Source organism: Pyrus communis, chromosome 6 (assembly GCF_963583255.1).
Source record: "Pyrus communis chromosome 6, drPyrComm1.1, whole genome shotgun sequence".
In the NCBI taxonomy this organism is placed as follows: Eukaryota; Viridiplantae; Streptophyta; class Magnoliopsida; order Rosales; family Rosaceae; genus Pyrus; species Pyrus communis.
This window is the reverse complement of record NC_084808.1, coordinates 21889366-21914897: the sequence shown is the minus strand read 5'-3', so window position 1 is coordinate 21914897 and position 25532 is coordinate 21889366. Positions and strand designations below refer to the sequence as shown.

Sequence of the window (25532 nt, the reverse complement as noted above, 5' to 3'; positions counted from 1 at the left end):
TTCCGAATCCAAAGCCCAGGTCCAGACCATGGGGTTTCAACTGAATTCTGAAAGCCCAAAATGAGGTCGATCCATCATGCGACGTGGCAGCCCACGCGAGCCAAAATGGCGGGAAAGGTTCCCGCCAAAAAGCAGAAGCCTCGTCCCGTGTGAGCCCTAAGGGCAGCGGAATTCCAATTTCTGAATTGCAATTCCAGCCGCATAGAGAGAGAGAGAATCACAGAGCGTGAGAGAGAAAGAAAAGAACTTTAATTTAAGGAAATGGCAGATAATCATCCGTCGACGCCGGATTCGCCGACGTCGGTCGGGTTCAACACCGACCAGCTGCCGCACACGAGCCGCACCTCCGAGAACTTCTCATCCTCCTCTTCCGACGACGAGGCCGCCGTCGACCCCGAAATCGTCCGAGATGAACCCGACGACGACCCCCTCCTTGAAGAGGAGGAGGGAGAGGATCTCTTCCACGACAATTTCTTGGAGTCAGTACTTCAGTTTCCTCTCTCTCTAAAAAGCATGATGTTTTTCAATTTATTTTATTTTCGTAGTTTTGATTTTCGAGAAATGATTGTTGTGGATGATTAATTAGTGATTATCGGAGAATGGATGGGCACGATCAATACGAGTCGGTGGGGCTGGATGATTCCGTTGAGGACGAGAGGGATTTGGATCAGATCATGGCCGACCGCCGGGCCGCGGAAGTCGAGCTTGATACCCGCGACGGTGTCCACACCTCCCGCAAGCTCCCCCATCTTCTCCATGACCAAGGTGAGTAAATTTTGTTTCTCTGAATTTAATGTAACAATTCAGATTAGGTTTTTGATGTTGGTGTTGGTGAAATGTTGAGAGTATGTTGGCATTGTGGTTGCAGATACTGATGATGATAGCTATCGGCCTTCGAAGAGGGCAAGGGCAGATTTCAGGCCTCCGAGAAGCTACGATGATACAGATGGAATGCAGAGTTCACCCGGAAGATCACAGTCACAGCCCGAACACTCCAGAGAGACTGATGTTGACGGTGATGAGGTTTAGTTATACAAATCATCCTTAACTTGCGTTGCAAACCCTTTTCTTGTATGTCAAATTCTTATCACCGGTTGTGGGTTTCATGTGTAGGATGATGAAGACGAAGACTTTAATATGTATTGTGTTCAGGGAACACTTAGAGAGTGGGTTACTAGAGACGAAGTGCGAAGATTCATAGGCAGAAAATTCAAAGAGTTTTTACTCACCTATGTGAAGAAGGATCGCAGTGATATCGAATGTGTGCGCCTCATTAATGAGATGGTGTTAGGTAAATGCGTAGCTTCTTTCATGACTGTTATGGTCTATTAACTGTTCTACTTTTTACCCCATTGTTTGTGCAAGCAGGAAGCTAATAGTGCCTTGGATTTTGGATTTGAATGAATTTACTGTTGCATTTTGCAGCCAATAAGTGTAGTCTGGAGATTGATTACAAGCAATTCATCCATGTTCATCCCAATATTGCCATTTGGTTGGCTGATGCCCCCCAGTCTGTCCTTGAAGTTATGGAAGATGTTGCCAAGAATGTTGTGTTGACTTTACACCCCAATTACAAACGTATCCATCAAAAGATCTATGTCCGGATAACTAACTTACCTGTTTACGATCAGATTCGCAACATTAGGTATGCTGGGGATTTCATTGTTTGGTGAAACCTTTCCTTGCCTTTTCCTTTGTGGTGACGTTTTCATCCTCTAATGATGTGCAGGCAGGTCCATTTGAATACCATGATTCGTATTGGAGGGGTTGTGACCCGGCGCTCTGGGGTGTTTCCCCAGTTGCAGCAAGTAAAGTATGATTGCAATAAATGTGGAGCAATCTTGGGGCCATTCTTTCAGAATTCTTATTCTGAAGTCAAAGTTGGTTCTTGCCCTGAATGCCAATCAAAAGGACCATTCAGTGTCAATATTGAGCAGGTGAAGTTTTACAAATTCACATCTGCTTTCAGTTGTTTTTTAATGTTATGGAATTTTATAGTTAGTATTGCACTTGAAGTAGGTTGAACAGCTGTTGGAGGACGTAGTTGAGTTAAGGTTTTTGTTCTGGGTTCAACATCTATATAAAAATGTTGGTCTAAATTAGCCTTTCCTTTTCTTCCCCCCTGTTTCCATCCCTTTTCTTAGCAAAGACAAAGAGTATAAGTGAAACACAAATTGAACCTTGTATATATTCATTTCTTGCTTCAGACAATATACAGGAACTATCAAAAGCTTACACTCCAAGAGAGCCCTGGAATTGTCCCCGCAGGTCGGCTTCCAAGATACAAGGAAGTGATACTATTGAATGATCTAATTGATTGTGCTCGTCCAGGGGAAGAGATTGTAGGATCCTCATCTTTGTCTTGCTCTTTTTTACTTTGTTTTAGTGAATAATTGTTCGCTCATATTCTGTTTTCTTTTCTATTTGATATATTCCAGGAGGTCACTGGCATTTATTCAAATAATTTTGACTTGTCTTTGAATACAAAGAACGGGTTTCCTGTATTTGCCACTGTGGTTGAAGCAAATTATATCACTAAGAAGCAAGACCTATTTTCTGCTTACAAACTTACTCAGGAAGACAAAGAAGAGATTGAAAAGTTGTCAAAAGACCCTAGAATAGGAGAAAGGGTATGTTACCAAAACCCTCATTCTAAAGTTTCTAAACTACGTACCTCTTTGTATTACCATGAAATAACTATAAGTTTGATGAATGCAGCTTATCAAGTCAATTGCGCCATCAATCTATGGCCACGAGGACATAAAGACTGCAATAGCTCTTGCCATGTTTGGAGGCCAAGAGAAAAATGTTGAGGGAAAACACAGGCTAAGAGGGGATATAAATGTACTTCTCTTAGGTGATCCTGGCACGGCGAAATCACAGTTTCTTAAGTAAGAGATACTATCATTCACATAAAAGTGTATCCAATTTTTCCACAGTGAAGATCTATTTAATTATTCGATTTTCCTCTAAAAAGGTATGTTGAGAAGACTGGGCAAAGGGCTGTGTATACTACTGGTAAAGGAGCATCTGCTGTGGGGCTCACAGCAGCTGTCCACAAGGATCCTGTTACAAGGGAGTGGACTCTTGAAGGAGGAGCGCTTGTTCTAGCTGACAAAGGAATATGTCTTATTGATGAATTTGACAAAATGAACGATCAGGATAGGTACTGAAATGCTACTGCGTATGTCAATCTTCCAATTATGAAAGCTGACTCACGCCCTTCCCCATTTATGTTGAAGATTTGAGCACTAACACTTTCATCTGCGATTAGGGTGAGTATTCATGAAGCAATGGAGCAGCAAAGTATTAGCATATCAAAAGCTGGGATTGTCACTTCTCTCCAAGCACGCTGCTCTGTCATTGCAGCTGCAAACCCTGTTGGAGGAAGGTCTGGTAGTGCAAAAATTTATTAAAAATAGCCATTGGGACATACAACCTCTCTTGCATTTTTAAACTTAGACATAATTTTCTTCTTCCCATTGTAACCATTACTTGCATTTCTGAGAACAATCTGACCTGTATGTCTGCATTCCAGATATGATTCCTCTAAAACATTTGCACAAAATGTTGAGTTAACAGATCCGATCATCTCTCGTTTTGACATCCTCTGTGTTGTTAAGGTCAGGATTCTACAAACGCTAGTCTACTTTTCCACATTTCTATGTCAGTTCATTTTGACAGGGTGGGAAAAAAATGATAATATGCAGGATGTGGTTGACCCAGTCACTGATGAAATGCTTGCAAAGTTTGTCGTTGACAGTCACTTCAAGTCACAAGCCAAGGGAGCTAACATGGATGATATGCCTATAAGCGAATCCCACGAAGATAGTGAAGCCTCTGCCAACCCAGTAGATCCAGAGGTTTTATACTTCATATTCTACCCAGTCTATGAACTTGTACTTGCTTGGTTTGTATGCACTTGAGTTTCTTTCTTTTTAATCTCACAAGTTTTTGGATCTTTTGTTTTCAGATAATTCCTCAAGATATGCTGAAGAAATACGTAACATATGCCAAGTTAAATGTATTCCCAAGGTTGCACGATGCTGATTTGGAAAAGATCACTCGTGTTTATGCTGATATGCGGAGAGAATCTTCAGTTAGTTTCTTTTCTTACGTGTTCTATCTTGAGAGTTTGTGCTTTGGGTTTAACCTTACAGGAGACTCACTCTTTTACTGTTATGTTTAGCATGGACAAGGAGTACCCATAGCTGTAAGGCATATTGAATCAATGATCAGAATGTCTGAAGCACATGCAAGAATGCACCTTAGACAGCATGTAATACAAGAAGACGTGGACATGGCGATTCGTGTATTACTTGATTCATTCATCTCAACACAAAAATTTGGGGTGCAGAAAGCTCTGCAAAAGGTATAAAAAAAACCGCACATCTTCACTTTCCTTTTCCCATCTTTACTCTGGTGTCTTTAGTCTTCCAAAACTTCTGATATTATGACAGAATGGCAACTCTACTTGACACATTGAATTATTAAGGTTTTAGCTATTATTTAGCTCGGCAATGGAAATTTACGTTATAGTGAGTATGGTCAATTGCATATGCGAGGATTCTTAAGTATTCCACCGCGGCCAACTTTCCATTCCTATTTTCTTGTATTTGTTGCTTGCTAATGCTCTGATAAGTTTTCAATTACTCCTGGCCAAAAATCAAGTTGCAAATGACTCATGATATTCATCTGTAGGTCTTTGCTGAATGTTTATGCCGTTAACTTTTAAATACCATAGCTATATATATGCATTTTCACAATTAAATCATTGCCAAGCACGATCTGATCTTGTTTGTACTTTGTGCCTATCTGAAGAATTTGTAGATCACTTGGCAATTTTTTTTAAGTTTTTTGTGTAGTTGATTACTGAAGGATTTGTTTTGTATTATGCAGAAATTCAGAGAATACATGACTTATAAGAAGGATTACAACAGTGCGGTCCTTCATTTACTCCGTCAGCTCGTGAGGGATGCAATCCGCTTTGAAGAAATTGTTTCCGGATCAGCCGCAGGGCTCACCCACATTGATGTAAAAGTGGCAGATTTGCAGAGGATGGTAATGCAGACATGAAATCCTGCTATTGGAACTTGTAATTTTTTACTTTCCTAACCGAAATAGGTACTTGATAATCGAACTTTTCGGATTTGATTTGTTCTTTGCAGGCGCAGGAGTATGAGATTCTTGATCTGCGACCCTTCTTTACAAGCGCTAGTTTCTCAGGAGCCAACTTTGAGTTGGATGGAGAGCGTGGATTGATAAGGCATCACCTTGCAAGATGATGATGGGAAGAAGCACGAGCAAAAATGTTGCATTAGTTTTGCATGCAGATTATGAACTAAATCTCACAATTTTCATTTGCTCAACCATATGATTGCAAATGTCCTAATTTGCTCCAACAAATACAATTCAATTACTAATCATATGCTTTTTTTTCTTTCTCAAAGGTAAAATTCAATACCAAAAAAATACATACACGGGTTGATATTCAATTACAATAAAAGCACAAAACTAAAAGGTAGACTCGAATGCACCGCTAAAAAAGATACTTCTCACCGGCGACAGTTCAAAAATCACACATATAGGTGTGACCACCCGAGCACCTAGCAGGGGTTGAAGCTCTACGCACCTTCCGACAAAGCCGCGAAATGCGTTGAAATGAATCGGTCATGGATCTGGAAAATTATAGGATGGAGGGAGGCCGAAACTGGGGATAAGTATATAGAGAAAAAGGGGCTATAAAACAAGAAAAGAACCAGGCGTACATAGTAGAGAAGAGAGGCAAAAGAAAAAGAAAAAGAGCTGCCAGCGACCCTGGCCACGCCGAGGGCCGGTGGCTGAAGGAGACACCGGATCGAAAAGCTCACACAATCGGTGAGAACACCTCTCAAACATAGAGAAAGCCTCTCACATAAAGAGAAGAATTATTGCTCATCGTATGCTTAAGGAAGTAATCCGTACACTTCTATTTTCTGCATGTACACCATTATATTTAATATTGATGGTACGAGAGAATGATGGAATCGAAAATTGACTATTGAACCAATTCGTCCATAAGTATTTGATTAGTCCATCTAAGTGCTCGCTTGAATATACTTCTAAAATAATTGAAAAAACTTTTAGAGAAAATATTTTCGGATTCCAAAATCACCAATTATATGCTTATTTTAGGAAGCACTTTAAGTGTTTTTGCAAGATTTACTTGCTTTAAGTGTTTTTTTTTCAGGGTTTACTTACATTTTTACTAAGAATTGAATCTAAAAATATTTTTACCAAAAACTCTTTTAGTTATTTTGAAAGTACATCCAAACGAGATCTAAGTGATTGAGGTAACTTCAATATATAGATATTTCATAATCAGATTGTTTGTATTCTAAATTATCATTCAAAGTTTGAATGGAGAAATTTCAATCAAATCGGCATCGTAAATTTGTTTTATACCTGGAATAACTGTACCCAATTTGACTTAGGGAGATGTATTCAATTGAGAATTTGAGAGAGTTTAATGGATTTTTATGGAGTTTAACTGATTTGTAGAGATTCCATATAAAATTTTGATTCAATTCTCTCAAAATCTCATGGAACGATGTAAGATTTGCGGATGCTTAAAATACACTACGAAATCTCTTTAATTCCCTCTAATTTCACTATGTTTGGATGAGGGAAATAAACATGGAATTTTGGTAAAAGTTGGAATTTATAAATTGACAGGCACCAATTCTCTTGTTTGGATTCATAAACATAGAAATTTAGAATTTCCGCGTGGAAAATAAACTTGGAATTTGGGACCACCAAATCCCAAGTTCAAATTCCATGTAAATAGGTGTCATTTCTCAATTTCTATGATTGAGAGTTTAAAAATAACAAATTCCGTATTCAATTCCATTGTTATTTTAGGTTAACCAAACAAGAAAATTTACAAATTCTAGAAAATAAAATCTCGTCATTTCAATTTTCGTCATTTTTAAATTCCTTAGTAATCTTAAATGTCTTCACCCAAACATAGTGTAACTTTCTCAAATTATTTAAAACCAATTTCAAATTGAATATACTGGAATGTTGTAAACTTCTTTAAAATCTTAATTGAATACATCCGGATTTCTACAGATTTTAATAAACTATCTTAAAATTTTAACTGAATACACCTTGAATTTCAGAGAATCACTTAAATTCTTGATTGAATACTCCTAAATTCATTAAAAAAAATTAAAATCTTTCAAAATCCCAATTGAATACATTTCCTAATATTTTATAAAACTGTTTTATAAGCCACAAGAAAAAAATTAAACGGTTCTATGATATTTATTACAATTAAACTACATTTCTCACGACTCATGCATCGTCCAATAACATCCTTCTACTTTATTAAAATTTCTTCCTTTCAACTGGCCGCCAAACAATAAAATAAATAAATAAAATTTATTCTCCTAGTGAAGGAAAGCTTTCAAATCAACTGTTCCAGTGTGTAGGCAAAATCGAAGGCGCGCTTAGGGTTAAGGCGCGACGGTCCTCATGGCAGGAACACGGTGGCGTCGAATCACTGACCTCCTTCTTCTGCTGCTGATTGGCTGCTCTGCTTCTCAGATCCACGCTTCTTCAGAATACGAAGTCGATTCGGTAACCATTCCCTTCCATTTTCTTATTTATTCATAATAATCTTTATTTTTCATGAATGTTTACAGAGAATTTATGATTTACAGATCTTTTACGAGCCATTTTCTGAGTCGTTTGAAGGCCGATGGATTGTTTCTTCGAAAGATGAGTACCAAGGTATCCAGTTTTTTGTTTGATTGTTTTAATATCGGCTATTCGCAGCAATTAGCTGTTTTCGGTTATCTATGTTTTCCTAAATTGTTTTTCTGTGCAGTTTGAGTCGTTTACTCTCCGAGTGTAGTCAAATTTATTTTTTTCAGTGAATTTTGAGTGCTTAATTTTATCTATTTATGTCGAGTTTAGGGGTATGGAAACTGTCCAAGAGTGAGGGACATGATGATTACGGGCTTCTGATGAGTGAGAAGGCGAGGAAGTATGCAGTGGTGAAAGAGATGGACAAGGCTGTGAGCCTTGCTGATGGAACCGTTGTCCTACAGTTTGAGGTCCGGCTCCAGAACGGGCTTGAATGTGGCGGTGCTTACTTGAAGTACCTCCGGCCACAGGAGGCTGGATGGAAAGCGGAGGAATTTGACAATGAGTCGCCGTATTCTATTATGTTTGGACCGGACAAATGTGGTTCCACAAACAAGGTTCATTTCATTTTTAAGCACAAGAACCCCAAGAGTGGAGAGTATGTTGAGCACCATCTCAAGGACCCTCCATCCGTGCCCTCCGATAAGCTGTCTCATGTTTACACTGCCGTACTGAAACCTGATAACGAAGTTAGGATTTTGATAGATGGGGAGGAGAAGAAGAAGGCGAATTTCCTGTCAAATAAAGATTTTGAGCCTGCATTGATTCCAGCCAAGACAATTCCTGACCCAGAGGATAAGAAGCCAGAGGATTGGGATGAGCGGGCGAAGATTCCGGACCCCAATGCCGTTAAGCCTGATGATTGGGACGAGGATGCACCAATGGAAATTGAGGACGAGGATGCTGTGAAACCTGAAGGGTGGTTGGATGATGAGCCTGAAGAGATTGATGACCCTGAGGCGACAAGGCCAGAAGATTGGGACGACGAAGAGGATGGTGTATGGGAACCAACAAAGACGGATAACCCCAAGTGTTCTTTGGCACCTGGTTGTGGAGAATGGAAGAAGCCAATGAAACATAATCCTGCTTATAAAGGAAAATGGAGCCCTCCTATGATTGACAACCCCAGTTACAAGGGCATCTGGAAGCCTCGGGAAATTCCAAACCCTGATTACTTCGAGACCGAGAAGCCCAACTTTGAGCCCATTGCTGCTATTGGCATTGAGATATGGACAATGCAGGACGGAATATTGTTTGACAATATTCTCATAGCTGATAATGAGAAGGTTGCTGAATCTGTTAGGCTAACAACGTGGAAGCCGAAGTTTGAAACTGAGAAAGAGAAACAGAAGGCTGAGGAAGAAGCTGCAGGTCTTTCTGATGGACTCTCAAGCTACCAGGTAATCTAATTTTTTTTTTTTTTTTCATTTTATATTTGAGTTTCCTTTGTATCGATTGATTTTTGGTATATCATAAGCTAATCAGGGTTAAGAACAAATACTTGCAGAAGAAAGTATTCGACCTTCTTTACAAGATAGCAGATGTTTCTTTCTTGGATGCATACAAACCCAGGATCATTGTAAGTGCTTGGCTTGCCATTGCAGCATCATAACAACTTTTTTTCAAAAGTGATGCTTAATTGAATCATAGAAGATGATAATCATTTGTTTTTGCATTGCTCATGCAGGAATTGATTGAGAAGGGAGAAAAACAGCCCAATATTACAATTGGTGTTATCGTTTCCGTCGTGGTTGTTCTCTTGTCAATTTTCTTTAAAATCCTGTTTGGTAGCAAGAAACCGGCGGTATACATCTAGCATATATTCACTTTTCTGTAGTGGTAATGACTTTTGATCTCATAAGCTAGTGCACTTGTAAACTCTTTTGCCCTGTGCTTTTCAGGTCACTGTTCCAGAACCAAACAGGGCTGCGGCTGCAGAGACATCCCATGATGAAGGAAGCAGCGGCGAGAAGGAAGATGAGATTGAGAAAGAAGAAGCTGAAGCTCCTCCCCCCCGCAGGCGGTCTACCAGAGGGGAAACATGAGCATACATGCAGTATGTGGTTGTTATACTCGCAAAATTTTGAGATAGAGCCTACATGGCTTGATTTCCTGCAAGTATGTTTCCGAAACTTCCTTTTTTACTTCTTATTAGAACACTTGTTTAAGTACGGATTAGCGATACTCTTGTGCTGATCGTTATTTTGTTGGAGGTAGATGTTGATCCACTCTGTATTAGATGTTGTTCCAGATGATATAACAGCAACATAAAGATAAGTTAATCACCAAAAATCATCACATGTACAATAACCATCCTTAAAATGGTGGAAACAATTTGGGTCCTTGAGTATGATTTCTCGTCCTACCATCCGGGATATAATTTTTGCAGAATCATGGCACCTGCGACACACCCGTAGGTTCTTAGTTACACGTATCGTTGTCCCGGATTGTGTACTGATGAGTCCGAAAGAAATAGCCAGCATTTCACTGTGGCCAGTCGGAACGCACTCGCGCTCTTCATCCACATCATGGAAACTAAAATCCGAATCAGGTCGATCTCCTCCGTCTTCCATTTTCTGCATCAAACACTGCAACTCCCAGTATATTCCCTGTGATCTTGGGTGCGATACGTCCCCCGTCCCGAACACATGAATTTTGTTTCTGATTTCTGTCCAAGTATAAGCTCTATTAGGTTTCAAACCCAAGTCTGTCATCATTCTTCGAACCTCATCGACCATGTCTCGTTTTGCATTTTCAGCATACCAGTTGGCAAGCAACACATAGTTGTCGGCATTAAGAGGTTCCCAATCACAGAGCTGCTCGATAACCCGCCTTCCCAATTTCAGTTGCCGGTGAATCCTACAGCCGTCTAGCAGTCCTCTCAGTACCTCGGGATCTCCTTCGATCTTTTTATCGGCAATAAAGTTCTTCGCCTCATCAAACAGCCCAGAACGCGATAGAAGAGTTACGAACAAAGCACAATGTGCAACCGTAGGTGTCTTGATGCAGTTGAAGTAAAACTTCCCTTCCTCAACCATGCGTGCTGCAACGCAAGCATGAAGGACAGCGGCATAGGTGATTTCATCGATCTGTATACTCGTTTCCTTTTCCATTTGGCAGAACAAATCTACTCCGATCTTTCCTTGTCCGTGTAAGCTGTACCCTGTTATCATCACAGTCCACGAAACAAGATCTCTGTACTTCAACCTGGCAAAAACTTTTGCAGCTGATTCAATAAATCCCGACTTGACATACATGTCCATAAGAGCATTGAGAACGGTGAGATTCATTCGAATACCATGTCGCAGCAAGAATCCATGGGTCTCTTTGCCATGTTTACCTGCAGACATTCTTGCGCATGCTGGGAGAACACTAGAGACCGAGAGCGGATCAGGTTTCACCCCGTCTCCAATCATCTGCCTAAACAGCTTGAGACCCTCATTGAAGCCTCCCCTCTTCACATTGGCATGAATCATTTCTGTCCAAGAAATGACATCTTTCTCCGGCATTTGATTGAAAACTGCCCAAGCTTCGTCGACACAGCCAGAGTCCATGTACATTTTCAAGAGGGTATTGCTCACCAACACATCATACTCCAATCCACGTTCCTTGGCAACCCTGTGGACTTTTATTCCGTCAATCAACGATCTCAACATGCCACAGGCACCAGCCGCCGTCGCCACAGCCACAGAATCTATCTGTGCTCCGGACTCCACCATTCTCTCAAACACATGAACCGCCTTGCCGGGTTTACCTTCCGCAATGTACAGTCTGGTCAGCATTGTCCATGAAACAGAGTCCTTAACCAGGGACTTGTCAAACAGCCCTTTCGCGGAGTCCGCGCTGTCGAGACGACCGTACAATTCAATGAGAGCAGCAACCACGTACCGGTCACTCGAGCAGCCGAGCTTGTGAGCGTGGGCATGGAGTTGCTTGCCGAGGGAGAGATCAGCCGAAAGGCGAGAGGCAGACAAGACGCGAGGGAGAGTGTGTCTGTCGGGGCGAACGCCGCGGACGAGCATTTGGTGGTAAGTGGCGAGGGCGTGGTGGAAGTCGGCATTGGCGATATGGGTCTGGATAAGTCTGTTCCATGCGAAGGTGTCTGAGTGGGGCATTTTGTCGAACACCTTCGTGGTGGGTTTAGCATTTCGGGAGTGCTTGTAGCGGGCGGTGTTGATTGGGTTCTCGGTGACGATCAAGCGCTGGATTTGGGCGGATGGAAGGGCTTCCATTTTCAGTTCAGTCGCACCTAATTCAGCATCGCCCGTACGGATTGGAGCGCAGTTATCGAGGAGGAGTTTCTTTTTCCGGAGAAGATAGGCTTTCCTTTGAGCAGTTAAGTTTGGTCAAATATCAACGACATGTCGTGCTTGTTGTCAGGTCTCAAGTCCTAATAAAGAAACGACACCTTTGGTCGAAGTGCTTTATTCATGGTTTCGGATTTGTGTGATTTGTGAGACGTGATATTTGAGATAAGATATAAAATATAGATGGTTAGATTGTTCAACTACATTATGAAGTGAACTTCAAAAAATGTGTCAAACTATATGTTAAAAACGTGTCTCTGAATCTTAACACATTATATATAGGGTTGTGTTATCCACACACCTCTTTTAACTTCTCACACACCTATTGTTAAATTTTTTTCTTTGATATTCTTCAATCCATCCGATCCGATGGTCCAAAATTAAAAAGATGTGTGAGAAGTAAAAATGAGTATGTGAATAGCACACCACTATACATATATATATATATATATATATATATATGTATATGTATATGTATATGTTTAAATACATGAATGAAAGCAAACATTAGTGTAAACTACAATCAGGTTACTACTCTTTTCTAAGTTTTTTAGGAATAAGTCATTTTTCATTTTTATAAATCACAGCTTCACACAGAAATAATTTATTAAAAACACAGAAGAAATTTTTGCACATTTTCAAAGTGGGATTTGCAAAATGTGGGATTTGCAAATCTATCAGCTGATGTGGATATTTTGATCCATATTAGTTGTTCATATAGATTGTCTCACCGAGTGTGTCAAAAAAATAGATTAGACTAGTGCAATTAAAAATAAACTAAAACGAAAAAGTAAAAACTAGACTATGAACTACATCACACTAAACCTAGGATTAGGAATTGAAGAGAATGTAAAAGACTAGTTGTGTTTGATCAGGGATCCTCTTCACTTATTCTAATCTTGTATTTATAGGGCAACATTAGCCCATGATCGATCATTTGTCTGGCCTCTGAGTCTTGCTCATTTGAAAAACTTTCTTCCGCAGCCACTCTAATCTTGAGATATGATGTATGCGAAATCAACTTATTTTGTAATGTTCATCCATGTTCGGATCGATTCGCCTTGATCCTTGCCTTAGTGAATTTCTCCATGTGCTTATCTCCTCCGGACCTCTTTTAAAAGATCGTGGACCTTCTACTTTGAATCATGAACTTTGATTGCCTTGGATTGGACATCAATTTACTCTTCGGACCTTGGTTCTTGCCAATTTTATATTTTCCAGGCGGAGATCTTCTATAGGTTATTATGGCATTCTTCGTTTCTGGATCACGCGCTTTGACAAACATTTAATGTAGAGAGTTTTAACGAAACACTCTCAGTATTGTTCATTTTTAACGAAAAACTATATTTTACTTTTTTTCTAATACCATTCACTGCAAATTTATTTGTCATTTTTCATTAAAACTAAAGTTTTTTTTATACTTTTTGTTAGTTTTCCTTTTAATTTAAAGCCTTAAGGCTTGACTTGATTTCTAAGATCAATGATGCAGTGGCTACGATGTCATTGACTCATTTTGGTCCAAAACATAGTTCAATTTAACTTAAGTCCTACATTCTCGTATTCGGCTAATTAAACTTCTAGATTAAAGTCCATAATTAATTAGACCGAATAGTGTAAATTCGGGAACAAACACAAACAAAACTAATTCATTGAACCAAATCGATTAGTGGTAAGGCAAACCAGACCGCACACGCCTATAACAAGTATTGACCAAAATAAAATTCAAAAAAATATATTTGACACGTAAATAATGTTCCAACTCTTTCTATTGTCCATGTATCTTTCTGTAGAATTTCTAGAAATACAATCTTGAAGCAAGTGGACTACTTGGCAAACCAATATACCACAATATTTTAACCATTGTACTTTGCATAGCATGTGATCCACACAAAAATATTTGAAGGTCAACAAAGAGTTTGGCAGTCTTGAAGGAAACGGCCGTTATATCGGTCTTGGAAGTAAACTGGCATTAAAATGATAGCCACGGGAACCCCCACGGGGCTCTAGAAAGTACGTAGAAAACAATTCACCTCACCCACTCCCCAGTCAAATAATTTGAATGTCCAGAATGGGCAAAAATAGGTAGGGGTCCAGCTAAAAACTTGTAAAGTAATATACAGTCTAGATTGATGACCGGGCCAACTTTGACCATAGCTCCACTTCATGTCCTTGTTGTTGGAAAATTTAATAATAATATTGTTATATTAAATTTATTAATTGAATGAAAATCAGAAGTGAAGTCTTTTGGTAGAAAGATATGTCTACTTAAATGAAGTGTTGCAACTTTTAAATTTTCATGACTAGTCACATGTTTTTCAAAGAGGCTTCTCATATTCTAATAGGGAATCCCCTTATAATCACCAAAAGAATTTTTCATTGTTTTACATAATCATATATAGAGTGTTCTAAATATTAGAGAGTCACATTGAGTCCACATGAGAGAGTTTTCAACACAATCGTGATTTATAGAGCCTTGTGATTTGGAGTGCTACTATTACAATGACGTGGTCGTTGTATCTTGGGAGACATGCGCCGATCAACCATGAGCATCGTAGTAGGGCGTAAACTTGTCTTAAGAATAAAGTGTCCAACACTTACCTCAATCGTATTTTCTAGGTTTTTCTAATCCGTTATATCATGTTCAGTTAACATTAGTTACTCCATGCATTATTGTGATATATATAATTGCATGAATTATTTCTTGATTTTTCATGTGATTTAATATAGCAATTAGATCCTATTTTTCCAACAATCTTAAGACAAGATAGGTTTGATTGCTATACTTTTGGTCTTGAAAATCAATTGAATATCTGTCTCACGATTTAGATACATGCGTGCGTAGTAGGTCATTAGAGTGTTCTATAGTTGCTTAATTTTCACATTGGATTATAGGAATATATATTTGTGTATATTTTCTTCATTTGCTTTTAGTCCCTGTGAGTACACTTTGGAAAGTGGAACGATGCTTGTGTCTTAGACTCATGAAAGGTAATGAATATTGTATGTACGTCTGTTCTCTAAAATGTCATTTTGCAATGTTAGTTTTGACACGTAATTTATTTGAACATATGACTTACATTTCTTTGTAGAACTGTTTTGACCTGTGAACCCTTATGATGTATATATGCATCTTTGCATAATGTATTTGTCTACATGGCTGGAAATTGCATCTTTCTGTCAAGTCCAAACTGTTTTAATTCGAACAAATGTGTGAAGGAAAGGGATTCCCTCTTTCCAAAAACTTTGGAAAAATAGAAAAGATCGATGATGCCGTTTGAGTGGTATCGATTAGTTGGCTTTGTTGTATATGCAAAAAGCCATATTATAGCAATTGCTGATATTTTCTTTACCGTAAAAACAAAGATGTAAATGGTGGTGCGTCTTGGACTACAAAAATAAAAATGCATTTTTTGTGGCATGCATATTTGTGTTCCTATATGTGTGAGCGAACACAATCTTTCAAATGGGAAGATGAGTCTCTTGGAAAGTTTCTCGAAAAACATGAATGGAGCATATTCTCATTCATGGAGAAACATATGGTGAAGAGATATTTCACTAGACATGTCTTTGTTCAATTTCCTACCTTTATGTATGTCCCATACTTTGAAGCCAAGTGGGTGAGACGCAGATCATGGCAGTTTCTCTCGAGGCATGTCAGTTGCCATTAAGGAAATGGCTACCTGTTCAACTATGCAGCTGATGTATTGCGGTTGAATAAGAGAACCGAAATTAATATGCACTTTCAAATGAAAAGGGTCGACTATTTTATCATAAGATTTGTGCCGGTTAAAGGAATAGATGCAGATTATGCAGTGATATATATATATATATATATATATATATATATATATATATATATATATATATATATATATTTGGCATGCTTTAGAAGATCCGCTATGAATCATACTAAGTCCAATGAAATTGCAATGCGAGTGATAACAACTCAAGTGATGTTTTCTCATTGGAAGGCACATTAGACATAATTGGTTCTAGCATGAGAAGTTTGAAAGTTTAAAGGCTAAAAACAAAAAGTGCTAGCAATGTTTCTCCTAGGAAAGTTCTAGTGAGGGTTTTAAGGCCTGATAAATGAAAATAAACCAAGTGAACATATATATATATATATATATATATATATATATATATATATATATATATATATATATATCTTCATAGGTTCCTATTTCATGAAAAATGAGAAATTGATAGCATTAAATAGCAACCACAATGTGAGGGAATTGTCGGGGTGGCTTAGCTATTTTTGGGAAGTAGGATATACATAAAAAGAATGTAAAAGTTATTTGCATCTAGAAAGAGATAACGATTATCTCTTATAATTGAAGTTTTAAGGTATTGAAAGGTTGGAGATCTTCTAGCAAATACCTTAAATGTGGGGGATTTTACCCAAGTGTTAGCAAATTACTTATCAAGTTCAAAATACATGTTTGGAGAAATTACGTTGGAAAACGACTCTCAAAGGAAATAATTTCCATGTATGGATATAAAGTTTGTGATGACCATATAATGAGTAGTCAACCTAGTGGTACCAATTTTTAAAGGTTTGACAAGAAAGTAAGTTGTATCATCGAGGGGAATGGGTTAAAAGCCTAAGTCCTAAGAATCGCCATAGTAGCAACCCAACCTAGTTGACTGAAGATCCCATGATCTAGGTTCAAAGAGACAACTGAATTGTGGATGATTCAATGGGAGCACTGCGGAGATAATCTTATACCCATGTCCTATGATGAAACAGTGTTATCTGCAGCTTATTTAGGATAAGCTTTGCTTTTAATGATTCCTATACTTGGAAATAACAAATGGGGTATTGCAGGATACTCTTAATGGGAAGTCACCTATCTTGAGTGAGGAATGGAGCCGTTCCTGTGAGAATTTTTTGAAGGGCTTAGTTCTCTAAAAGCACTCATGAGAAACCAAGAATTGTTGAAGGCCAAAATGAATACAATCGAGCAACCACGGGGTGTCTGGAAGGGTATTGTGTGATTATTATTGTGTTGGTTTACACAAACGGTTGAACAGTTCAAGACATCACATTCACTGATTAGCCAAGTAAATCCGATAGTAATTCACTACGGAAGGTTCAAAGCCAAAAGCCACATATCCCGATGCAGTACTTTTCCTACTGAATTCTCTCTGTAGTGTCTCCATTGTCATTTGCATGGTATCGGAGTCAATTTCCATTCATGAGGGGATTGTTGGAAAATTTAATAATATTATTATTATATTAAATTTATTAATTGAATGGAAATTAGAAGTGAAGCCTTTTGGTAGAAAGATATGTCTACTTAAATGAAGTGTTGCAACTTTTGACTCTTCATGAATAGTTACATGTTTTCCAAAGAAGTATCTCGCATTCTATAAATAGGGAAGCCCCCTATAATCACCAAAAGAACTTTTCATTGTTTTACATAATCATACATAGAGTGTACTAAATATTAGAGAGTTACATTGAGTTCATATAAGAGAGTTTTCAACACAATCGTGATTCATGGAGCCTTGTGATTTGAAGTGCTACTATTACACAGACATGGTCATTGTATCTTGGGAGATATGCATTAATCAACCATGAGCACCGTAGTGGGGCGTAAACTTGTCTTAAGGACAAAGTGTCTAACACTTGCCTCGACCGTATTTTCTAGGTTTTTGTAATTCATTATATCATGTTCATTTAACATTGGTTACTCCATGCATTATTGTGATATATATAATTGCATGAATTATTTCTTGATTTTTCATGTGATTTAATATAGCAATTAGACCCTATTTTTCCAACACTTGCTGGTAAGGAGAAATTTTCATTATGACGGGAATGTAGGTGGTACACCATGTGTTTTTATATAAGTGGTGGGAATTTTTTTTTTTTTTTTTTGAGTTATTAACCTTTTAACACACATATCCCACCATTTGTATAGTGACACATGGTGTACCACTCAGTGTATCGATCACACTGACAAATCTCTCACTGGTAAGGCTAGCAATTGGATGATGGATATTGGCATTGGCTCAAGTGGTAGATGTTGTGTGCTTCTCACTACCTATTGGCAATTGAGAATTTTCGACACGTTGTCTAATTTGATTAGATTAGCTTTTATGTTGTAGAGATTCTTAGGTCAGGCAGGTATTCAAATCACTTCATTCGTCCTGTTCAGAGGCGATCTTAAGAAATTAAGAGTCGTAGGTAAGTCTGAATACATATAAAATGTCTATTACTACATCAAATAACATTAAAAATTAATATCAAAAGAACGAAAAGATATAGAAACATTACTTAAATATTACACGTCTTGTATTTTTAGACACAAATGTACTAATTAAGTTTACATAATCTTGTTGGGGCCAAAAAATGTCACACACCAATTCAACCAAGTTTTAAGGCCCAATTGTCATGCAAAGCCTACATTCAAGCTCAAACACATGCTAAGGCACGAGATAGACGAGGAATATATTTACCAACATGCAATGCCACGGTGATTAAACCAAATATTCACACTATGCCCATGCCTATTCATCACACCATGCTTCCTCAGTCACTATTCATGCTAAGCTTAAGTCACATATTCGGGGTTTGTCAAGTGGATTGTGGTGTGAATGGTTATAGAAGGTTATCGGGCCTACGTGGAATCAGGGACATGGAAGACTTTGAGCTGCTTGGGGGCCGAGAGATCCAAGCTCATACCCTTTGCATTTCACGCAGGCAACATTAAGAGAGAACTAGCCTAGTTTACCCATTTCCCTAGCAAGCCAACCCCCTTAGTTGGTACTGAACTAGATTCCTGCGTTACATGCATGTTAAGCCCAGCAAGTTAGGCATTTAATGTTGATTTTTCCTTCTCGGCCTACACAAACAAATAACGTGTGAAAGCCATGAAGCGTGCTACTAGAAGTGGCGCATGACGAAAGCCACCTTGGGAAAGCCGCGCCTTGGGAAGAAGCAAACTAGAGGTCTCAACAATGCAACTATTTTACACCAAAAGGGGAATAATATGAGAGATTTCCTTGAAGCCTAAAGAAAAACCCTTCACTTACATAAGGAGGGAGAAACCATTACAGAGTGGGACAAGACATAAATGGTAGCACAGAGAGTGAATGCAGGGAGAGAACCACCTAGGAAATAAGCCCAGAGAGTTTCATCTAGCCCAGAAACATACTCCAAGCCTCTAGTATCATCATTCATGCAACCTTAGTAATTTCCACAACCTTCCATTGAATATCTCAGCCATTAGAAGCCTTACTATCACCCTAGGAAAGCCCAAAGCATGCAGCTAAGAATGCCATGCAACCATGCAAACCCCTGCTGTCTCATGTAAATTGATAATCTTCTAACTTCCACACCACGCTTCAATTGAGCAAGTCATTATCTTGATCAATCATGTTATCTTCGAGCCGTTAATGCTACCAGAGTATTTCCTAAGACAAGCTAACTCTTTCGAGATATCCCGAGACTTGGTACAAGTCTGCACGAAGGGCGACAATAGGACGTTCTCAAAGCCTAAGTCCACCTCGACCTAAAAGTCCCCCAACAAATCTAATTTTTTAACTAATAAAATAGCTAACTCGTTCAATCTTTCTTGTGATATAGTTTTTTATTCAACTAATTATACAAAACAATTAAATCCTACAAATGTTGTTGCTCAGCTTTATAGGCTATTGTCTTTAGACGAAGACTCAAAGTCTCTAAACTTCTTATTTTAACATGCAACTCTCAAGGTTGGCCCCTCCGAATTGGGGTGCCTAGTCAGCCGCCTATTCCAACTACCTTCAAGACCGCCCTTGTTCGGTCCAAACAAAAAAAATAAAATAAAATAAAAACCCATGACCCACCACTACCTTGCATCTAAATCCCACCCCTCTTACAACAACCTCATGGCCCACCATCTCCAGGTGTTGGATGGAAGAATTTCTCATTATATTGAGTGAAACTAAGATGATCCCTACATATTTATGGTGAGCTACTTATGTCTATTAATCCTAGAGAAATTTTGGTACAACTATCAGTTTAGGGTAGCTCTTATGTTGGGTGAGACAACAAAAAAAAATATAGAATTTCATGTCTTTACAAGAGGTGCCTTACAAATTTAGTGTGAATTATTGGTGCAAGAGAAATTTCGATAGGGCTACCATATTAGGGCAGCTCTTTCACTAGGTGAGACTGCCAAAAATACAAAGGAGTTTATGTATTTATATGAGGAACCCTTAAGACTTAGAGTGAGTTGTTGGTGCATATTGACATTATAGAAATTTCGATAGGGCTATCATATTAAGGAAACTTTTAAGTAAGATCAGACTAGGTTGGGCTCACCTCGTGTAAGACTTAAAATACAAATAATTGTCTTTGAAAGACATGCCTAACAAAGTTAAGGTTAGCACGATAAGATTTTGCATAAAGGTGTCTATTCAGGAAACTCTTACACTGGTAAAATTGGGCTGAGCATTATCGAATTTCATTCTTAAGTAAGATAGAAAAATATAAGCCTACTCAAAAAATTTCTTCAAAAAAAATTCTTAAAACCATTTCTTAATAACAGTTTTTTATAAGACCCAAAAACTTGTTCAAAATTATTTTTAAATCTTAACAATTAAAGAAATAAGAAAGGGAGAGCGAGTCATAACATATTGGAAGAGAAAGAAGGAAATGATCGGATGAGAGAGCGGAGAAAAAAAGAAGAGGTGAGAGGTGAGAGGTGAGAGAAAAATCATAATAGAAAACTTTCACTGGCAGTTACTGTTTACTGCATATGGTGTGAGCGGAATAACCGCATCTTCAACAACTGCAAGAAACCTCCTACTACAATTTTTTAGTTGATCACCAATATGATTCGGTGTCGATTGTGTACTTTGAAAGTTAACCTTCCACCATTAACATAGGGGTCTTCCATAACTGGAATGTTGTTGCTCCTTAGTCTCTAAGTTGTTTGTTGCCTTTCCCTACGTGGATTAGGCTTTGGTTTTTAGGCTTTCCCTTTTGTTTGCTGGTGCCTTGAATTTTCTTCTTTGCCCAGCTTTCAGTTGTTGTTCTCTTTGGGCTTTTGCCCTTTTAATATATTATTTATTTAACAAAAAAAATAAAAAAAATAGGAAGAGATAAGATAGAAAGAAAAAATGAGAGAGAAATGAGTTTAAAAACCGACTTTTTTATGTTTTTCTATAAGCAAGCTAAGTTTTTTAAGTTAGTTTTGCGTTCACTTTTTAAAAATAGTCATACCAAACAAGAATTATTGACTTTAGACTCAAAAATTGTTTTTGAGTTAAAAACATTAGATTCAAACCCTAAAAATCTCATGTTTTTATAAGAGGTGTCTTGTATATAAAAACAACTTACATGGACATGATAAATTGAGTTACACGTGGCGTCTCAGTCAAAGTAGTCAACGTCCTTCTCTTATAAATGACGGGTGTATTTTTGCTCACCATTATCAAAGGTAGTAATGTTTATTACTATATTTATTATTATTTGATAATCTTAAATTTTAAGATTTATGTTTATTTTGTTGCATAAATCTTGAAATAAATAAAGTAATAAGAATCACCATTATTTGTAATGAGCAAAAATATTCTCATAAACGACGCGGATGCAATCAACTAGATTTTCTCCCATTGGTTCACTTTGCAAATCAAGGATTGGTATGCAAATCACGTCATTCTCATTCATGCAATGCAATTGTAAATTTATTTCCAATTTCCAATTTCCAAACGAGTAGATGGAAAGCTAGGTTACCCATTTTGACTGCTAATTTGTCGATATCCCAATTATCTCAAAAATCTTAAACAACCAAGTTAAAGTTGTCACTGCCAGTTCGTCACCTAGGCCAGCCAGTCCAACTCTGCCAAACCCACCCACGCGCCAGCACCGTTCAACCCTACCAACCCATCTCCCATTACATTTCTGGAAAATCTGCGCAACCCAAGCGCCTCCAACTTGGGTTTATTTTGTACTTAGCAGAATTAGATTCACATCAAAAAACCAACTGATGTGGTAGGAGAGAAACTAATATACAACCGAAAATATGAATTATATGTCGATTGTCGAGTATTATAAGAATACGAAGATATACTTCGATGACAGACAAGCATTTAAAGATTGAAGTAAATCCTGCACCGAATATTCGAAAGAGAATTAATGAAGAGAAATAATTTGACATGTGCGAAGATCATTTCCACGGACTAGTGACACTTGAGAAAATAAAGAAGAAGAATTTAATTTTAATATGATTAGCAAAAAGATGATGATCATTAGGCAAAGGGTGCAATTAGAAAGTAATTGTATTAAGAAAGAAGCATGAAAACAGTCATGTATTTACTAATCAGTATATTCACTTCAATCCAATGAAAATCAAAAGAGGTCCTCCTAATTGACATCTAAATCCTAACAAATCATCAATTAAAACTGCACTAATCATCATTTTCTTGATGATTTAATCTTGATCTTGGCTTTGGAAGAACCATTAGCAGAACTACTCTTTTGCTTCTGAGAAGCCTTGGATGAATTCACCTGAGATTTCTTCTTGCAAGATCTTCTCATCCCAAAAGAAGAAAGCTTTCTTCTCTTCTCCCGAACCTCTCTGATGGGTTCGAGCCTTGGCTTCCACTGCCGTGACCCAACAAGTTGCGTGTAGTCTTTCTGCAGCTGAGCCGTCGTGCAGACCCTGCTCTTGGCCTTCGTCGTCGCCGTGTCCTCCTCCTCATTGAACTTCTTTTCCTCCAGCAGCTGCGATATAAACTCATCCGAAACGCGTATTCTCAAACATCCAGAAGGCGTTTTCTGTATATCGAACGGCTCGCAGCTCGCGGCCTTTCTAAGAAATGCGTTTCTCGACGAGTCTTTGGTGTTGCTGAAGGAAGCAATGGTGACGAACGAAAGCACGGATTGGAAAAACTGCTGGGGGAGGAGAAAGTACTTGTGGCCGAGCTGGAGCTGGTCGTCCTCCGACAGTGCCGGGATCTTCTGCCCGATGTACAACGTATCGGACCGGCACACTTGGTGTTTCGGAAACTCCGTCATGACTTCCGAAACGTGGATTGGTTGGTGGTAGACCAACACAAGCCCGTCCGATTTGACGAGCTTGATGGTGCCGATCGGGCGGGCTTGGTCTTTGGAACGGAGCCGCGCGCGAGATATGTGGTGTCTGCCCATTAATTGGAAGCACCACGGCACCATTTGGTGTGCGAAGAACCGCAACTTCATTTGTCAACGAGTGAGATCGGAGAGATGTAATTGGTTGGGAACTTTGAGCATATACGTTGATTGCAGAAAGATGGATGATGATAAGGTGTTTGATTAAATTAGTGAGGGAGCGAAAAGGGTTGTGGCTTTTGGGTATGGTGTGTGGGGCTGAGAAAATTGATTAGAAGCTAACAAGATATGAGGGGGGTTTCTTGGAGTTTATATATAATTTTTAATGGAAACAAGACTATATGGGTTTGAATGGAATGTGTACATGTCTCTATACAATAGTAAAATATATTATGGTTTATTTTAATTCCAACATTATTTTAATTTAATCCAAAATCATCCAAAGGAAATTTAGAACTAAATGTAGAGAGAAAGTATATCTTGATTAAGCTGTAGGCAATGTTTAAAAATCAATATCAGTGGAAATATAAATATGTAAATTTGTGAAAGTATCGACAGATATATCGATATTAGTTATTCTCGATGGAAATAATGAAAATTTGCTCAAAAACATGAAAATTTAAAATAAATCTTTAAGGAATGTTATCTGACAATTTGTTGATATTTACTTATATGATGGAAATATCGACAAAATCTATCGGATTTAGCCGGAATTTAAGAGTTTCTGTAATATGGGTGAAGTCTAAATTTCACTCCACTTTTTATATATTTATCCGATTTTTTTATATTTTCACAGAAATATCAACCATATCGAAGACATTTCAAACATTAGATATTCAGAATATATACGGTTCAAGTGAGGAGTAATCCTTATTTTAGCTTCTGTCCTAAGATACAAAAATATATATAAATTTTCATTCATATAACGTTCAATCATTAACACGAAATGGCACGAGTGCATTCGTACAAGTTTTCCAATTAGACAGCTTGGATTTTAGAGGACTGAAGACTGGGGGGAGGGAGAGAGGGAGAGGGAGAGAGAGAGAGAGAAGAGGAGGAGGGGGTGGGGACGCAATAGACCCGGGTAAAGCTTTGCTTTCTACTTTTATTTATTTTTAATTTGAAAGTTTGACACTTTGGTTTGACTGCAATTTCTTCTCGAACGCCAATTGAGGCCTAGTTTTTAAATCCCAGATCCCGCCTTTTATTTATGAAATAATATGCGGTCCAAACTCCAAACCCCACCCTTAAATTAAAGAACTTTAACGAAAAAATTTCGGTACTGTTCATTTTAACGAAAATCATATTTTTACATTAAAAAATCAATCTTGGTACCATTCAATTTACCCCTTATTTTATCGTTATCGTTAAAACTCAAAATTTTCAAATCATTTTTATTAATTTGCCTCTTAAATTACTCACTTTTTTTTGTATTGAATAAATCGGTTTTTTTTTTTTTGGTCAAGGGTAGATTTTATAAGATTAAATGTTAGATTAATTAATGACAGAGTTTGAACTCACACCGTCGTATAAAAGCTCAACATCTTTTCACTAATGTATTAAGGGACTACTTGCAAAATAATCGGCTTTGAGAAAAATAATTTAGTGTAGATACTAAATAGTAATTTGGCAGGATATGCTCTATACTATTCCATATGCGGCCATGCTCGATTCATAATTTTATCCTTATATTTGGCACGATATGCATGAGAGGGAACACCAACTTATTGTAGTCAGAAGAGCCGGATGAGCACATAAAATTATTATAGAGAGAAAAGGAACGAAGATGTATACATACGGTTCGACGTGCGTCATCTACGAATTTCAGTCCGTAGTAAGTTGGTCAACACAATGTGTGTTTTTATTTTTTATTTTCTTTTCGTGGATAAGATAAGAGTATTAGTTTAGAATATTCTTGCGTTGAAATAAGAAACCAAGACTGGAGTACCAAATATTGAAATCTTTATTTTATATATTTTTTGTTGAGTACGAGAAAAAGAATATATCCGTAATTTCTGTGGGACTGGTCCTTTATGCTTTGCATGGTATAAGGGAAGGGTGAGAGGAGAGGAGAATGCATTTCCCGATGGACGTAAGAGTAACAACACCCAAGACGTGACGCACACACTACCATTCCCAACTTCTATGATCTTAAGATTCTTATTCTATCTAATAATGAATTGAAATAATATTTCCGCTTTTCTGATTGGCCTATTTGGTCTTGATTGGTCCCATTTGTAGGAAAGGGATTCTCTCCCGATCGCTTCCTCCTAATCCATCAAGTTCGGAGATCTGAACCGTTGGATCAAATTTCAGTAGTTCGGATCTCCGAACTTGGTGGATTTGGAGGAAGGGATCCGGATGGGATCCTTTTCCCCATTTGTATTAGTCAATTGTGCCAAAAATATGAGGTAACCAATAGTTCACAGAGAGTTCCACTTTTAAGA

General features: G+C 38.0%; 4 protein-coding genes across 4 annotated transcripts; 2 read left to right on the top strand and 2 right to left on the bottom strand.

Moving 5' to 3' along the window:
- Positions 1-209: 209 nt before the first annotated feature.
- LOC137737971 (DNA replication licensing factor MCM2-like) lies at positions 210-5933 on the top strand. Its single transcript, XM_068477565.1, has 17 exons — positions 210-479; positions 587-765; positions 869-1023; positions 1114-1291; positions 1426-1645; positions 1730-1937; positions 2208-2342; positions 2439-2630; positions 2719-2891; positions 2978-3166; positions 3275-3391; positions 3539-3623; positions 3711-3863; positions 3974-4099; positions 4190-4372; positions 4900-5061; positions 5169-5933. The coding sequence occupies exons 1-17, from the start codon at positions 262-264 to the stop codon at positions 5283-5285; spliced, it is 2790 nt and encodes a 929-aa protein (XP_068333666.1). The 5' UTR covers positions 210-261; the 3' UTR covers positions 5286-5933.
- A 1465-nt stretch (positions 5934-7398) lies between these two features.
- On the top strand, positions 7399-9927 carry LOC137736694 (calnexin homolog 1-like). The gene is made up of 6 exons (XM_068475926.1): positions 7399-7620; positions 7704-7773; positions 7960-9089; positions 9197-9268; positions 9377-9493; positions 9591-9927. The coding sequence occupies exons 1-6, from the start codon at positions 7516-7518 to the stop codon at positions 9732-9734; spliced, it is 1638 nt and encodes a 545-aa protein (XP_068332027.1). The 5' UTR covers positions 7399-7515; the 3' UTR covers positions 9735-9927.
- A 19-nt stretch (positions 9928-9946) lies between these two features.
- Positions 9947-12146, bottom strand: LOC137736693 (pentatricopeptide repeat-containing protein DOT4, chloroplastic-like). Its single transcript, XM_068475925.1, has one exon. It carries the CDS (start codon positions 11919-11921, stop codon positions 9972-9974), a length of 1950 nt encoding a protein of 649 aa, XP_068332026.1. The 5' UTR covers positions 11922-12146; the 3' UTR covers positions 9947-9971.
- Positions 12147-22410: 10264 nt separating this feature from the next.
- On the bottom strand, positions 22411-23145 carry LOC137736238 (uncharacterized). Its single transcript, XM_068475547.1, has one exon. The coding sequence runs from the start codon at positions 23143-23145 to the stop codon at positions 22411-22413; it is 735 nt and encodes a 244-aa protein (XP_068331648.1).
- Between the last annotated feature and the right edge of the window lie 2387 nt (positions 23146-25532).